General features: G+C 40.8%; 1 protein-coding gene across 4 annotated transcripts in view; it reads right to left on the reverse strand.

Moving 5' to 3' along the window:
* The window catches only part of cd2ap (CD2-associated protein), a 76,093-nt gene extending 62,469 nt beyond the window's left edge, over positions 1-13,624 (reverse strand). The window contains exon 1 of one of the 4 annotated variants that reach the window (XM_071370293.1): positions 13,236-13,624. In XM_071370293.1, the coding sequence (XP_071226394.1) occupies positions 13,236-13,239 (4 nt within the window). In that variant the 5' untranslated portion in view covers positions 13,240-13,624. The remainder of the gene's footprint in view (positions 1-13,235) is intronic. The other 3 variants (XM_071370291.1, XM_071370295.1, XM_071370294.1) reach the window with 3 other exon arrangements.
* Between the last annotated feature and the right edge of the window lie 2,346 nt (positions 13,625-15,970).

Below are 15,970 nucleotides of genomic sequence, written 5' to 3' on the forward strand. Positions count from 1 at the left end.
AAAGTAATGTCATACTTTCCAGGTCCATTCCCAAACAGTTCGAACTTCTAATTTAAAAAAATTTATCTTTCCAGAAATAAGTCTCTCACTGTTGGCGCCTGCTACCGACCCCCCTCAGCTCCCAGCTGTGCCCTGGACACCATTTGTGAATTGATCGCCCCCCATCTAGCTTCAGAGTTTGTTCTGTTAGGTGTCCTAAACTGGAATATGCTTAACACCCCGGCAGTCCTACAATCTAAGCTAGATGCCCTCAATCTCACACAAATCATCAAGGAACCCACCAGGTACAACCCTAAATCCGTAAACATGGGCACCCTCATAGACATTATCCTGACCAACTTGCCCTCCAAATACACCTCTGCTGTCTTCAATCAGGATCTCAGCGATCACTGCCTCATTGCCTGTATCCGCTACGGGTCCACGGTCAAACGACCACCCCTCATCACTGTCAAACGCTCCCTAAAACACTTCTGCGAGCAGGCCTTTCTAATTGACCTGGCCCGGGTATCCTGGAAGGATATTGACCTCATCCCGTCAGTTGAGGATGCCTGGTCATTCTTTAAAAGTATGAAAATCACCTGGAATCTCAGACAGAGTTCAGTGTGTCAAATCGGAGGGCATGTTGTCCGGTCCTCTGGCAGTCTCTATGGGGGTACCACAGGGTTCAATTCTCGGGCCGGCTCTTTTCTCTGTATATATCAATGATGTTGCTCTTGCTGCGGGCGATTCCCTGATCCACCTCTACGCAGACGACACCATTCTGTATACTTCTGGCCCTTCCTTGGATACTGTGCCATCTAACCTCCAAACGAGCTTCAATGCCATATAACACTCCTTCCGTGGCCTCCAACTGCTCTTAAACGCTAGTAAAACAAAATGCATGCTTTTCAACCGTTCGCTGCCTGCACCCGCCCGCCCTGGCTCCAGGTCATCTATAAGTCCATGCTAGGTAAAGCTCTGCCTTATCTCAGTTCACTGGTCACGATAACAACACCCACCCGTAGCACGCGCTCCAGCAGGTATATCTCACTGATCATCCCAAAAGCCAACACCTCATTTGGCCGCCTTTCCTTCCAGTTCTCTGCTGCCTGTGACTGGAACGAATTGCAAAAATAAAATATAAAAAAATAAATTAAAAAATAGCTGAAGTTGGAGACTTTTATTTCCTTCACCAACTTTAAACATCTGCTATCTGAGCAGCTAACCGATCGCTGCAGCTGTACATAGTCCACCTGTAAACAGCCCACCCAATTTACCTACCTCATCCCCTTACTGTTTTTATTTATTTACTTTTCTGCCCTTTTGCACAACAGTATCTCTACTTGCACATGATCATCTGATGATTTATCACTCCAGTGTTAATCTGCTAAATTGTAATTATTCGCTCCTATGGCCTATTTATTGCCTACCTCCTCATGCCTTTTGCACAAAATGTATATAGACTCATTTTTATTTTTTTCCTACTGTTTTATTGACTTGTTTATTGTTTACTCCATGTGTAACTCTGTGTTGTTGTCTGTTCACACTGCTATGCTTTATCTTGGCCAGGTCGCAGTTGTAAATGAGAACTTGTTCTCAATTAGCCTACCTGGTTAAATAAAGGTGAAATAAAAAATCCAATAAAATAAATTATAGACATAAATTATATTGAGACAAATGGCTGAAAGCATGGCTTTACATAAATAGTGTTTAGTCAACTAGATGATGAGCTGCCATGATTCAGATGACAGACTGTGGTCACATAGCCTGGCTTGCCTCGCTAACCAACGGTCGTCAACACAAACATGTCTTAAAATGTTCTTTATCCTACAGTGTATGGTACTTGTGTTTTTGATGGAAAGTCAGTCCTGCAGAAGGCTAGTTAAAATGTCTAACAAAGAGGGCCTGACAGACTTAAAGCAGAGAAAGCTTTCATGTTGGGTTGAGTTTATGAGAGCCATATCTCTGCTGCTAGATTACTGTGTCATTAGAACAGGACTATGGCTTCCACTCTCTAATCAGCTTCCTCTCCCGCTCAGGGGGAGACAGGCAGGCGACACAAACTCAGCACCCCACAGGTGGTGGCCTTGTAACAAACTGACCTAAGAGCACACCAGTTGAAAGTGAAGTGATAGCCCTACTTGAAGTGAAAGAGGAACAATCTTGAATACTACTAGCATCATATAAGCCAATCTTTGGCTACAAAGATGACTGAAACGTTTTTTGATTAAACATTTCAGTTGCTTTCACACACATTAGCACAATAATAAGACATGCCATGTAAAGCATTGATTTGCTTCAGTTAGGCTGAATGTAGTCTACACCATTTGCAACAACTGGGTGTTGATTCCAAGGGCCCCACTATAAAACCAAAACAACACATTCTGAAAGTCAAGCCTGAAGCTTTCTGTTCCATACAAGGTCACCAAATAAACACAGGTTTGTTTCTCTGTAAGTAGAAGAGGGTGGGGGAAAGTCTTAAACTCAGAGCACATTCCAAGACAACTCTACATACAACACTATTAATAACCCCAAGTAAGTGTACACATTCTTGTGAGTCACCATTAATGGCAAGCTTAGGACTAGCTCTAACTAACATAATAGGGAGGGTAGGGCTAGGCTATATGCTAATGCTAAATGAAGTGGAGACTAGGGGGAGAGACTGGGCTCAGTAACTCACTCAGGCCCTTTGGCAATAGAAACACACTGTGTCACAACAACACTTAGGGGAGAGTCAGCAATAGAGATGATCAAAAGCTTTGGGATTCCTTCCACAGCAGAGTTTCATAAGGGAGGCACTTAGAGATTCTCTCTCTCCCATTGCTCAATATCCTCCAGTTCTCTCTGTGTATGTCTTGGGAACTAGCCTGTGAAAATGCTTTTAAAAAAGTGCTATTTGAGAAAGGAGATGTTTATCAGACAATGGGGGAAGAAATATAATCCAAAACAGCCAGCCATGCAGGCTGGGTCATTGGTGGATGCTGTAGGGTAGGCAAATGCCATGACCTGCAATTTCAGATTCAATTGATTGCTAGTGACAAGAGTTTTTCCCCCCTGGACCAATCCCAATGTTGAGCTGCTGTCCAGTAATACTGATTGAGAAGCTTCTTTTATGATGCGTCTGCCAGTGTCCGACACAGCAGAATGGGGCCCAGTTCATGAAGACCGCGTTTGCTTTCAAGAGGGATGTTTTTGAAACACAAAGCAACGCATTACCAAGGGGGCTGAAATCATTGTAATGGAAAAAGTAGGTACAATCAAATACAATTTTAACTGTCACATGCTTTGTATACAACAGGTGTAGACTAACAGTGCTTACGGGCTTGCTTATGGGTCCTTCAACAATGCAGAGTAAAAAATGAAAAAACATGAAATGAAAGTGACACTGTGAATAACAAAAGTAAAGAGTAAAAATAACATGGCTATATATAGGGAGTAGAAAATAAAATGGCTGTATACAGTGCATTCGGATAGTATTCAGACCCCTAGGCTTTTCCACATTTTGTTACGGTCACTCTGACAGAGCTCCAGAGTTCCTCTGTGGAGATGGGAGAACCTTCCAGAAGGACAACCATCTCTGTAGCGATGCACCAATCAGGTCTTTATGGTAGAGTGACCAGACGGAAGCCACTCCTCAGTAAAAAGGCACATGACAGCCCGCTTGGAGTTTTCCAAAAGGCACCTAAAGGACTCTGACCATGAGAAACAAGATTCTCTGGTCTGATGAAACCAAGATTGAACTCTGGCCTGAATGCCAAGCGTCACATTTGGAGGAAATCAGGCACCGTTCATCACCTGGCAAATACATTCCCTATGGTGAAGCATGGTGGTGGCAGCATCATGCTGTGTGGATGTTTTTCAGCAGCAGGTACTGGAAGACTAGTCAGGATGGAGGGAAAGAATATCAGAGCAAAGTACAGAGAGATCCTTGATGAAAACCTGCTCCAGAGTTCTCAGGACCTCAGACTGGGGGCAAAGGTTCACCTTCCAACAGGACAATGACCCTAAACACACAGCCAAGACACCGCAGGAGTCTCAATGTCCTTGAGTGGCCCAGCCAGAGCCCGGACTTGAACCCGATCGAACATCTGGGATGGTGTTGTTGATGTTAGCCATGACTAGCCTTTCACAGCATTTCATGGCTACAGCCCAGAGTGCTACAGGGCGATAGTCATTTAGACAGGTTACCTTGGCGTTCTTGGGTACTTGGACTATGGTGTCCTGCTTGAAACATGTAGGTATTACAGACTGTGTCAGGGAGATTCTACTTGCCAGCTGGTCAGTGCATGTTCCGAGTACATGTCCTGGTAATCCGTCTGGCCCTGCGGCCTTGTGAATGTTAACCTGTTTAAATGTCTTACATCGGCTACAGACCACGTGATCACAGTCATCCGGATAAGCTGGTGCTCTCACACATGGTTCGGTCTTGCTTGCCTCGAAGCAAGCATAGAAAGCATTTAGGTCGTTTGCAAGCCCTGCCACATCTGAAGAGCGTCAGAGCCGGTGTAGTAGAAAACAATCTTAGTCCTATATTGACGTAAAAGCTGTAGTTATCCCATCTGAGACTGCTGCTCAATCAAAGACCAGTGGGTGCAGTTATAGAACACATTAGGGATGAACTAGTCAATATCCGGGAGGGGGTCGTAAGGTCAAGCTCAACTAAGCTTGTCATAAGTTGTGCTTTAACTTCTTATGGCTGCAGGGGCAGTATTGAGTAGCTTGGATGAAAGGTGCACAGAGGTGCCCATAGTAAACTGCCTGCTCCTCAGTCCCAGTTGCTAATATATGCATATTATTATTCGTATTGGATAGAAAACACTCTGAAGTTTCTAAAACTGTTTGAATGATGTCTGTGAGTATAACAGAACTCATATGGCCTGAGAATTTCAAAAACCTGAGAAAAAAATCAAAAACAGGAAGTGGGAATTCTGAGGTTGGTTGATTTTCAACACAGCCCCTATTGAACACACAGTGGGATATGGATGAGTTCCTAACTTGTCTGATGCCTCTACTGTGAAGTGGGGCCGAAGGAGACATGAAATAGTCAGGTCTACCATGACCTGGCCATGCTCTGACCATGCGCGTTCACATGAGAGGGAGCTCTGTTCCATCGCACATCTGAAGTCAATGTAATTCTCCGGTTGGAACTTTATTGAAGATTTATGTTAAAAACATTCTAAAGTTTGATTCAATACATCGTTTGACATGTTTCTACTGACTGTTACGGAACTTTCGTCTGCTTGTAGTGAATGCGCTTCTTGACTTTGAATTTGTTTACCAAACACGCTAACAAAAACAGCTATTTGGACATAAATGATGGACATTACCGAACAAAACAAACATTTCTTGTGGAAGTGGGAGTCCTGGGAGTGCATTCCGACGAAGATCAGCAAAGTGAAGATTTATAATGCTTTTTATGAATTTTGTTGACTGCACAATTTGGCGGGTAACTGTATGGCTTCCTTTTGTGGCAGAACGCTGTTCTCAGATTATTGAATATTGTGCATTTGCCGTAAAGCTTTTTGAAATCTGACACAGCGGTTGCATTAAGAACAAGTGTATCTTCAATTCTATGTAAAACATGTATCTTTCATCAAAGTTTATGATGAGTATTTATGTTATTTGACGTGGCTCTCTGCAATTTCTCCGGATATTTTGGAGGCATTTCTGAACATGACGCCAATGTAAACTGAGGTTTTTGGATATAAATATGAGCTTCATCGAACAAAACATATGTATTGTGTAACATGATGTCCTATGAATGTCATCTGATGAAGATCAAAGGTTAGTGATTAATTTTATCTTTATTTCTGCTTTTTGTGACTCCTGTCTGGCTGGAAAAATGACTGTTCTTCTGTGATTTTGCAGTGACATAACATAATAGTTTGTGGTGCTTTCGCTGTAAAGCCTATTTGAAATCGGACACTTTGGTGGGATTAACAACAAGATTACCTTTAAAAATGGTATAAGATACATGTATGTTTGAGGAATTTTAATTATGATATTTCTGTTTGAATTTGGCGCCCTGCACTTTCACTGGCTGTTGTCATATCATCCCGTTAACGGGATTGCAGCCATAAGAAGTTTTAAACATGTAGCCTAGTTGATCATAAAGCTTCTGTGACTGGGATTACTGATTTTAACATCTTATAAAAGAGAAGTGTAGAGAGCCAGACAATGATCTAGTCTCATTACTATCTAGCCAATACCTAGGCCTAAACATTGGCACCTTTACCTACTTTAGCCTCTTATTAGAAGTTGTTACATCCAGCCCAGTCTGAGTTGGACCATTGTGTTTACACAAATAGGTGGGTGTGCGCACATACTTCCACGTCCAGTCTAGCTAGTCTGACACACTGTATCCTTCCTATATATATATTTTTCCTTTAGTTTCAATTTAGAATTTACATGCTGCTTGAGACAGAATGTACAACTGCCACAAGGCCTACCCTAGCCTAGTGTAGAAGTGAAATTACTCAAGAAAGACATTTTCTCAAGGCTGAGCCAGAGACAGCTGGATAGAAAAGACCTCCAGATCCAGATGATTGTTTCCCTCACTACAGTACTTCCTGGTCGAGCTCTGTTTCAATGTGTGGCTTACGTAACCCAGTGACAGTGTGATGTATTAAATCGGAGAGGGAGAAACAGTCAAGGCCACGAAGGCGACCTGCCTGCCAGCCGCATTCTGAGCAGCTCTACCCAGGCTCCTCTAGAATGTAGTACACAGTATGCACACACACATTGACTGACTAACTGCTATCCACCATATCAGCAGAGAGGAAAGTCATAACTTCATACTTTCCCACTGATCGGAAAAGCTTCTGATGTGTGCGTGTGGTAGTTAAATAGCAAAGTTAAAGTGGGAGGCCTGATACTTTGACTTTGCACTAGGTATGAGGTTAACTACACCTAAAGGCTTAAAGGGTAGGAAGAGATGAGTTTTTACTCAAAGTAAAAACACAGTGTGATCAAAGAATTAGTTGTAGTCACGAACTACAAACAGTTATATTTTAGTGTTTTTAAATACTTATTCATTGATTTCCGGATATCTTCGGGAACTACCAACAATGCCTGGAAGGCTCAGTAGGTAGAGCATGGTGCTTGCACCACCAGGGTCGTGGGTTCGATTCTCGGGGGCACCCACACGTACAATGTCGCTATTTCTCAACGTCATATGGAGAACCAATGCTACCAAACTATACTGAACAAAAATATAAAATGCAACAATTTCAAAGATTTTTCTGAGTTACAGTTCATCAGGAAGTCAATCAATTGAAATTAATTAATTAGGCCCTAATCTATGGATATCACATGACTGGGAAGACATAGGTTGTGTGATAAAACTGCACATTTTAGAGTGGCCTTTTGTTGTCCCCAGCACAAGGCACACCTGTGTAATGATCATGCCGCTTAATCAGCTTCTTGATATGCTACACCTGTCAGGTGGATGGATTATCTTGGCAAATGAGAAATCCTCATTAACAGGGATGTACACAAATTACAGATCAAAAAGCTATTTGTGCAAATGGAAAATTTCTGGGATCTTTTATTTCAGCTCATGAAAAATGGGACCAACACTTTACATATTGCGTTTATATTTTTGTTCCAAACCAAATGTTGGTGCTACTGAGCTACTATGTACAGTTGAAGTCAGAAGTTTACATACACCTTAGACAAATACATTTAAAAACTGCGTTTCTCACAATTCCTGACATGTAATCCTAGTAAAAAATTCCCCGTCTTCGGTCAGTTAGGATCACCACTTTATTTTAAGAATGTGAAATGTCAGAATAATAGCAGAGAGAACGATTTATTTCAGCTTTTATTTCTTTCATCACATTCCCAGTGGGTCAGAAGTTTACATACATGCAATTAGTATTTGGTAGCATTGCCTTTAAATTGTTTAACTTGGGTCAAATGTTGCGGGTAGCCTTCCACAAGCTCCCCACAATAAATTGGGTGAATTTTGGCCTATTCCTCCTGACAGAGCTGGTGTGACTGAGTCAGGTTTGTACGCCTCCTTGCTCGCACACGCTTTTTCAGTTCTGCCCACAAATTTTCTATAGGATTGAGGCCAGGGCTTTGTGATGGCCACTTCAATACCTTGACTTTGTTCCTTAAGCCATTTTGCCACAACTTTGGAAGTATGCTTGGGGTCATTGTCCATTTGGAAGACCCATTTGCAACCAAGCTTTAACTTTCTGTCTAATGTCTTGAGATGTTGCTTCAATATATCCAAATCAATTTCCATCCTCATAATGCCATTTATTTTGTGAAGTGCACCAGTCCCTCCTGAAGCAAAGCACCCCCACAACATGATGCTGCCACCCACGTGATTTATAGTTGGGGTGGTGTTCTTCGGCTTGCAAGCATCCCCCTTTATCCTCCAAACATAACGATGGTCGTTTTGGCCAAACAGTTCCATTTTTGTTTCATCAGACCAGATGAAATTTCTCCAAAAAGTACGATCTTTGTCCCCATGTGCAGTTGCAAAATGTAGTCTGGCTTTTTTATGGCGGTTTTGGAGCAGTGGCCTCTGCCTTGCTGAGTGGCCTTTCAGGTTATGTCGATATAGGACTTGTTTTACTGTGGATATAAAGACTTTTGTACCCGTTTCCTCCAGCATCTTCACAAGGTCCTTTGCTGTTGTTCTGGGATTGATTTGCACCAAAGTACGTTCATCTCTAGGAGACAGAACATGTCTCCTTCCCATGATGTCAAGCAAAGAGGCACTGAGTTTGAAGGTAGGCCTTGAAATACATCAACAGGTACACCTCCAATTGTCTCAAATTATGTCAATTAGCGTATCAGAAGCTTCTAAAGCCATGACATCCTTTTCTGGAATTTTCCAAGCTGTTTAAAAGGCACAGTCAACTTAGTGTATGTAAACTTCTGGCCCACTGGAATTGTAATACAGTAAATTATAAGTTAAATAATCTGTCTGTAAACAATTGTTGGAAAAATGACTTGTGTCATGCACAAAGTAGATGTCCTAACCAACTTGCCAAAACTATAGTTTGTTAACAATAAATTTGTGGAGTGGTTGAAAAACAAGTTTTAATGACTCCAACCTAAGCGTTTGTCAACTTCTGACTTCAACTGTACATCCACGAAGAAACCATATACATTTGTGCAAAAAACTGCAAAAATTTTCCTACGTTTGGTAGTGGTAGTCGAACGAGCGTGTTGTAGTAGTTTGTCATTTGTAGCTAGTGAGGTAATACCCACAAGGACAACTCATTTGTGGCCCAAAAACAATAAGCAAGCTTTGAAATTGGAACGGTTTGTCCGGTTGAAGTGAGCAGATTGGAGTATGGGAACCGTGCGCACGTCTACTGTACAAGGTGCTCATTTCACCCCGGAGGACTCCGATGGCTTAGTATAACCAGTGGAAGGCAGGATTCGGAATGAGACTGACTGAAACCAGGTGCTGTGCCAAGCGTGAATGTGAACCCTGCAACCTATATTTCCTACCGATCTACCAGTACAACACGAGTGTAAATTCAATGTGGATTTACTTCAATAGCAATATAGTGGATTAGCTAGCTGACTCTCCCTCCGAATGCCTCTCATTGGCTCTTCTTTGACTTTGGTAGCTAAACTCAGCCATCAAATCAGTAAGTCTCCGCTCTCTCTACTTTATATTAGCTGGATTTTTTTTGTTGTGTTCCGCTTATGTGTCTTTGTAGAGCAAAACTTATTGTGGAAGGTACTACGCAGCATACAGACCCCCCTTGCGCACTCAACGTCGTCAAGTTATGTCGAGTTTCCTTGTAGGTCTATTTGGCGGAGAAACTGAAGCCAGCTGTATAGCTTATTGGCTGTTTCTGTTTATGAGTCTTTTATTAAAGAATGTGAAACAATGTTGCACCTGTTTGATTCTTTTCATTAAAATAATGCATAGCTGTCCTTAATATGGCCTAAAATAAAATGTGTTCATATGGGCAAAATATTATCTATAGGCTATAGCGTACTGAATTTGATCAGTTATAAAAATAGAACATTTCATGAGAGAAAAAAAAAAATTCTGCTAAAAGGTCAACATTTGAAAGTTTCAATTAAAACAATTATCTGTTGTATGACTATAGAAATGGAACCATTGTGATTTGAGACACAAAGTAACAATAGCCTATGATTAAAGAGCTATACTGGGCTCTCACCATCATTATTATTATTCTAATCATTAGAATTTAATCAAGTCACAATTATCAGCTTTGGTACTGACATCAGTGAGCAGGCTTTCTGAGTGAGGAGAGACATGGGTAGGCCTACTAATGAAAATTATGAAATTAGAGCTACAGAAATCCAATGTTAATATAAAATACCTGCCTTTCCGCCAACATTTTAACAGTCTAATAAGTCCATTTAATATAAGACATCACAAAATCCTCCCTGAAGACCATGGGCTGACAGGGATCCTATTTGCAGGTGTGAATTTTTTAAGTTTCCTAAAATAATTTCCTGCAATTCTACATAATGTCTTCATTATTGCCTTTCCTGTCTTATCCTACCTCATTTGCACATACTGTATATAGATTTTTCTATGTATTATTGATTGTATGTTTGTTTATTCCATGTGTAACTCTGTGCTGTTGTGTGTCTGCTTTGCTTTATCTTGGCCAGGTCGCAGTTGCAAATGAGAACTTGTTCTCAACTAGCGTACCTGGTTAAATAAAGGTGAAATAATTGTTTTTTTTTTATGTAAAATTACATTCATATTTTTTAATACCAAAAATGACAAGATAAAACTAAAGACCCATGTCTTAAACAAAATCAACAGCATAGGCCAATGAGTTTTATCTCCAAGTTATGCTGGATGCCTGGTTCTTTCAGCGTCCGGAACATCAACTGGAGGAGCACCTAACATACTTTCAGGCAACATGGGTAGAAGAGAAGGTCGGATGCATTGGAAGAAAGCCAATGTTACCAAAAGGTATGTCTTGTTTACCATAACAATGGCTTTATCATTCTTAATGACAGCATGCCCAAGGCCAATAATACTAATCTGCTTCTCTTTTCTATATTTTCTGAATTATAGAACTGCTATGATGCTGGCTGCAAGACTTGGTAAAGACCAACAACGGAGTGGAGGGCTGACAACATTTACTTGGTGCTATCCACCCCACCAATTGAAAGTTCATTGAGGCATTGCAACGACAGCATCAGAGGTGAAATGAGAATGGAGCAGCAACTTGCTGACATTCCACCGCAAGCAATGGAAGGATCTGAAGTCACTGGTTCAGAAGTACACCACGACTAAACAGCTGGAGTCTTACCTGAAGAGCGTTGCCTACACTTTCATGTTACATTTTGGAATATTCACAACTGCATCTGAGAAATCTTTGCACCAAGCCAACTTGGACACTTCTTCAATTTCAACCCTTTCAATAACTCCAAAATCCTTATAAGACCAGAACATTAAGCATATTCTTGGACGATTTGTTCTGAATTTGTTTATATGGCGCTGCATTGTCATGTAGCCTACTCTTACTTGTTCGTATTTTTTGGTTATTTTAAATAAATGTTTTAGGCATAATTATTTTCCCCCCATAATTTTTGGTGTTTTGCTAAGCTTTTTTGTTGATAAAGGTTTTATAGTGAATGGTTGGTGTTAATGGGTGGTGTAAACATTAGATAAAAACGGAAAATACATTCTTTTAAACTAAAACACATTGTAGAAACAAGATATTGGCTGTTTTTAGCCTTCAGCCATATGAACAAATTTATCGGCCACATTATTTGAAAATTTGTTAAATGGCGTTATGTATTTCCAAAATGTTGGTTTACTTTAACGTAGCTGTAAGCTAGGTGTTGATAGCAATTGGTTAATGTAACATTAACATGATAGTAGGGCTAACTTTAGCAGGCTAGCAACCTTGCAAGCTGATTTGTAAATATAAATTCATAAAGTATTTGCTTGGTAGTTGGCTGAACATTGTATTGAAACCAATAGTTATGAGTACCTACGATTTGGTTTAATTTAAAGTTATACATTTTACGTTATTTCTGTTAGAGTTTACATTGTGGGGAATAGGCTGGCTTGCAGGGTCCTCCATATTGCATCACACCCTGCAAATGTTATTTCAGGCATGACGTCAGCATTCTTTGGTATTCTGATCAGTTTTATGTAATAACTCGAAAAAAGAAATTGAGGTGTAACTTCACATTGGGACTTTGATACGTATTGTAATGAAAATCCACATGTTATGTTTATGCTATCTGCCCTTTAAGACAAACCACACTGCAGATGTGCAAAGTATGAGATGGAAAGATTGAGAGCATGCCACAGAGAGAGAATGTGAGGGGCTCACAACTGTCTCTGACATGTTTAAACATATCAGCTACTGCAAAGCAAGTTAGTTACTGAACCTCTATACGAAAAGACAACCCAGTAATAAACCGAAGACACCATCTTGTCGTGTGAACAGTATGTTTAAAAATAAGTCTTAACCTGAACCAGTTTCACAACATAGCGAAGTGTTGAACAACTTCACTCTGAATATTACACATCCAACATTACGCGTTCAGCTAACTGGCTTCATGAAATGCTGATTCACATTTTCAATGTGTCAAGATCATCCCCTCCATACTTTGGGTGTGGAACTGAGACTGTCGAAAGTCAATGAAATGTGTCAAACCTATTTGACACAATATTTGCAAGAAAGCTATCCAAGGGCAAACCTAGCTTGGAATGCTGTACAAAAATAACAAGCAGTAGGAGGGAAATGTTGCTTCTTAGCTAACGTTACTTAAGTCTCAACGCACAACCCTTGTAGCTAAGTAAACAAACAAGTACAAAGGCGAAGGTGGAGAAGATGGCATCCCATTTGCTTTTCCACTGGAGCTATTAAAACATTGAAATTATTAGTTGGTGCTAACTACTGTACATGCATACAGCAGCCATTACTCCTGACGCAAAAACATGGCCATTGAATTGCCTGGTTAGCGCCAGCTATGTAGTTAGATAATTGAGTTAACTTGCTGACAAGATGCAGCTAATGACAGCATGGAAGCTATGGATTTAGCTAGCTATCTGACATTATCACGTCTTGATGGTAGCTAACTTATTGTAACTAGCTAGCTAACTTAACGTTTGTGGATTGATCCATCTCACAAGGAGCATAACTTTACTCAAAATCCAGTCACGATTGATGATGTCAATGTATCCCTCTTATTGGTTAAAGCAAGGCAATTTGAAGCGGGGAACATCGGATAAGCATAACGATAAACAAAAACCACACAACGAAAATACTCACCCATACTGTCCTTCAATGTGGCTAGGACCGTCTCGATATATGAGATGTTTGGAATCTGCTATCCGGTTGCTTGAGTTATATAGCAGCTTGAATGCTAGCTACTGTATGTGTATTTAATTCAATACCGATAATCAAGTTTAGCACTCCGTTACTTAAGCCATTCGTCTTTGCTTGAACAGCCAAACAAACCTATCTTTGTAGCTAATGATATCAAGATTATTGTACAGGAAGTTATCCCGAAAGTCTCCACCTTTCTTAGACTTGCCTGAAACTACGCCTGCCACACACATACAAAACAGAAGGAAACTCCGCGATATTTAGAAAGGAGAGTCCCGCGAGAGGAAGTTGGACTGCCATTCGTTCATTAGCCGAGAGCATGAACAGTGTAATGGTTTGGGGATCAAAGAAGTCCATCACTTGAATCAGTGTTGAGCGTCAACGGTGGCCATTAGTTTCTTGGTGAACATTCGTTTTGACATTTGCATCATCAGACGACAATCGGCCCATGGGGGCGACATGGGACCATGGAGCCTATCTTGACCATATTGTAGTGAATTCGGGGGTAGCCCTGACCGGATCCGAGTCCAGCGAATATAATGGTCATTCCACGCTTTCATTGTATTAAATAGGTAACTAAGATATTTTATTTTATATTTGTTTCTTATAAATAAATATTTGAGCTTGTGAATGGCACTGTGTGATGAAACTACATATTCACGTAGTGTCCCATACCACTTCGAGAGAGAGAGAGAGAGAGAGAGAGAGAGAGAGAGAGAGAGAGAGAGAAAAGAGTGAGAGAGAGAGAGAGAGGTGTGTATGTGGTGGGGGGTACACACCTTGGTGCTCTGGCCCAAAAGCCAATCTGTCACATTTCATAATTCCCCTGTTTAATTGACCAAATAATGGCATGTGAGGTTTATGCTGAGAGTTATTTTAGTGGCCAATTCGCAGACTGAGATTAGGGATAAATACAGGGAGAGCTAGACAGTCTCTCTCTCTGTGTGTATGTGCATCCTACATGCCATGAATCATTGTTAGCGTGTGTTTGTTCTACGTCAAACTCAGTAGGGTTCTCCCCAGCTGTTCTGACAAAATTACATTTTCACATTAAATGCACAATATCTTTGCATCGTATACTGTGCAGGGGAGCAGATTTATCAGCCTACTGTCAATGTACTGAGACATGCAGAGTTTATGCTTTTCAAACATCTATTTTGTTGCTATTATTTGAACTGCTAAAGCTCACAGTTTTCCTATGTAGACTGCATTATGATTAGGGCTTGGGTTTTTTCCTGACCACATTACCTGACGAGGAAAAAGTTGGGGACCTATAGTATAGCAAATTGTTAAAATAACGATATCAATTATATACCTAGGCTATGACTAGGGCCCAAGTTTCTCCTTGTCAGTTCATATGCTCAGGAAAAATCGCTGGTCCTAAATTCCGATGAAGAGTTGGTCCAGTGAGTCCCATCTGTCTCCCCTGTCCCCTCTTAACAGAGAAATCCATGTTTGGCCTATCTGTACTACATGCAGTGTCACTTTAAAAGGAAGTACAGAGTGCAAATTCGCTTGAGTGGGTCCATTTGAGAAGAGTATCAACATCCTATAGAAAGCAGCGTAAACACAAATTATATTCAAATGAATCTAACCACAGAAATGCTAAACATGGAGGGACACCAGGGCCGGCTCAGACTGGGGAATAGAGATCTAGTTTATAGTGGAGTAGAGAATGAAGATTCAGTACCATCACTTTGATCTCTTATTGGTATGTTTTATGGTTCATTCAGTCAAATAAATACACACACTAAACTTTTACAGTAATACTGCAATGGCAAGCAAAGTACCAACTATTTTCAGTTACTGTATATTGAAACTGTATACTGGGAATATATGTTATATTATTAATGCAATCACTGTCAGAAAACAATGGACTTTAATTTGCTGGTTGCTGGCTTTTATACTATAGCCTATGTCTCTGATCAGTGAACATTGACACTTAGAGCGATGTGCTGCCACCTTGTGTTGAAAATCCTAACATTGACACAGAGTGTAATCTGAAATCCTTTTTGAAAACTATGGTATGTATACTGAACTAAAATACAGTATAAATGCAACATGTAAAGTGTTGGTCCAATGTTTCATGAGCTGAAATAAAAGATTCCAGAAAGGTTCCATATGAATAAAAAGCTTATTTCTCTCAAATGTTGTACACACATTTGTTTACATCCCTGTTAGTGAGCATATATCCTTTGCCAAGATAATCAATCCACCTGACAGGTGTGGCATATCAAGAAGCTGATTAAACAGCATGATCATTACACAGGTGTACCTTGTGCTGGGTACACTAAAAGGCCACCATAAAATGTGCAATTTTGTCACACAACACAATGCCACAGATGTCTCAAGTTGAGGGAGCATGCAATTGGCATGCTGACTGCAGGAATGTCCACCAGAGTTGTTGCCAGAGAATGTAATGTTAATTTCTCTACCATAAGCCGCCTCCGTTGTTTTACATAATTTTGCAGTATGTCCAACCGGCCTCACAACCGGAGACCACGTGTAACCACGCCAGCCCAGGACCTCCACATCTGGAGAAGTGTGCTCTTCACGGATGAATCCCGGTTTCAACTGTACCGGGCAGTTGGCAGACAGTGTGCATGGCGTTGTGTCAGCGAGCGGTTTGCTGATGTCAACATTGTGAACAGCGTGCCGCATGGTGGTAGTGGGGTTAT

Source organism: Salvelinus alpinus, chromosome 27, assembly GCF_045679555.1.
Source record: "Salvelinus alpinus chromosome 27, SLU_Salpinus.1, whole genome shotgun sequence".
In the NCBI taxonomy this organism is placed as follows: domain Eukaryota; kingdom Metazoa; phylum Chordata; class Actinopteri; order Salmoniformes; family Salmonidae; genus Salvelinus; species Salvelinus alpinus.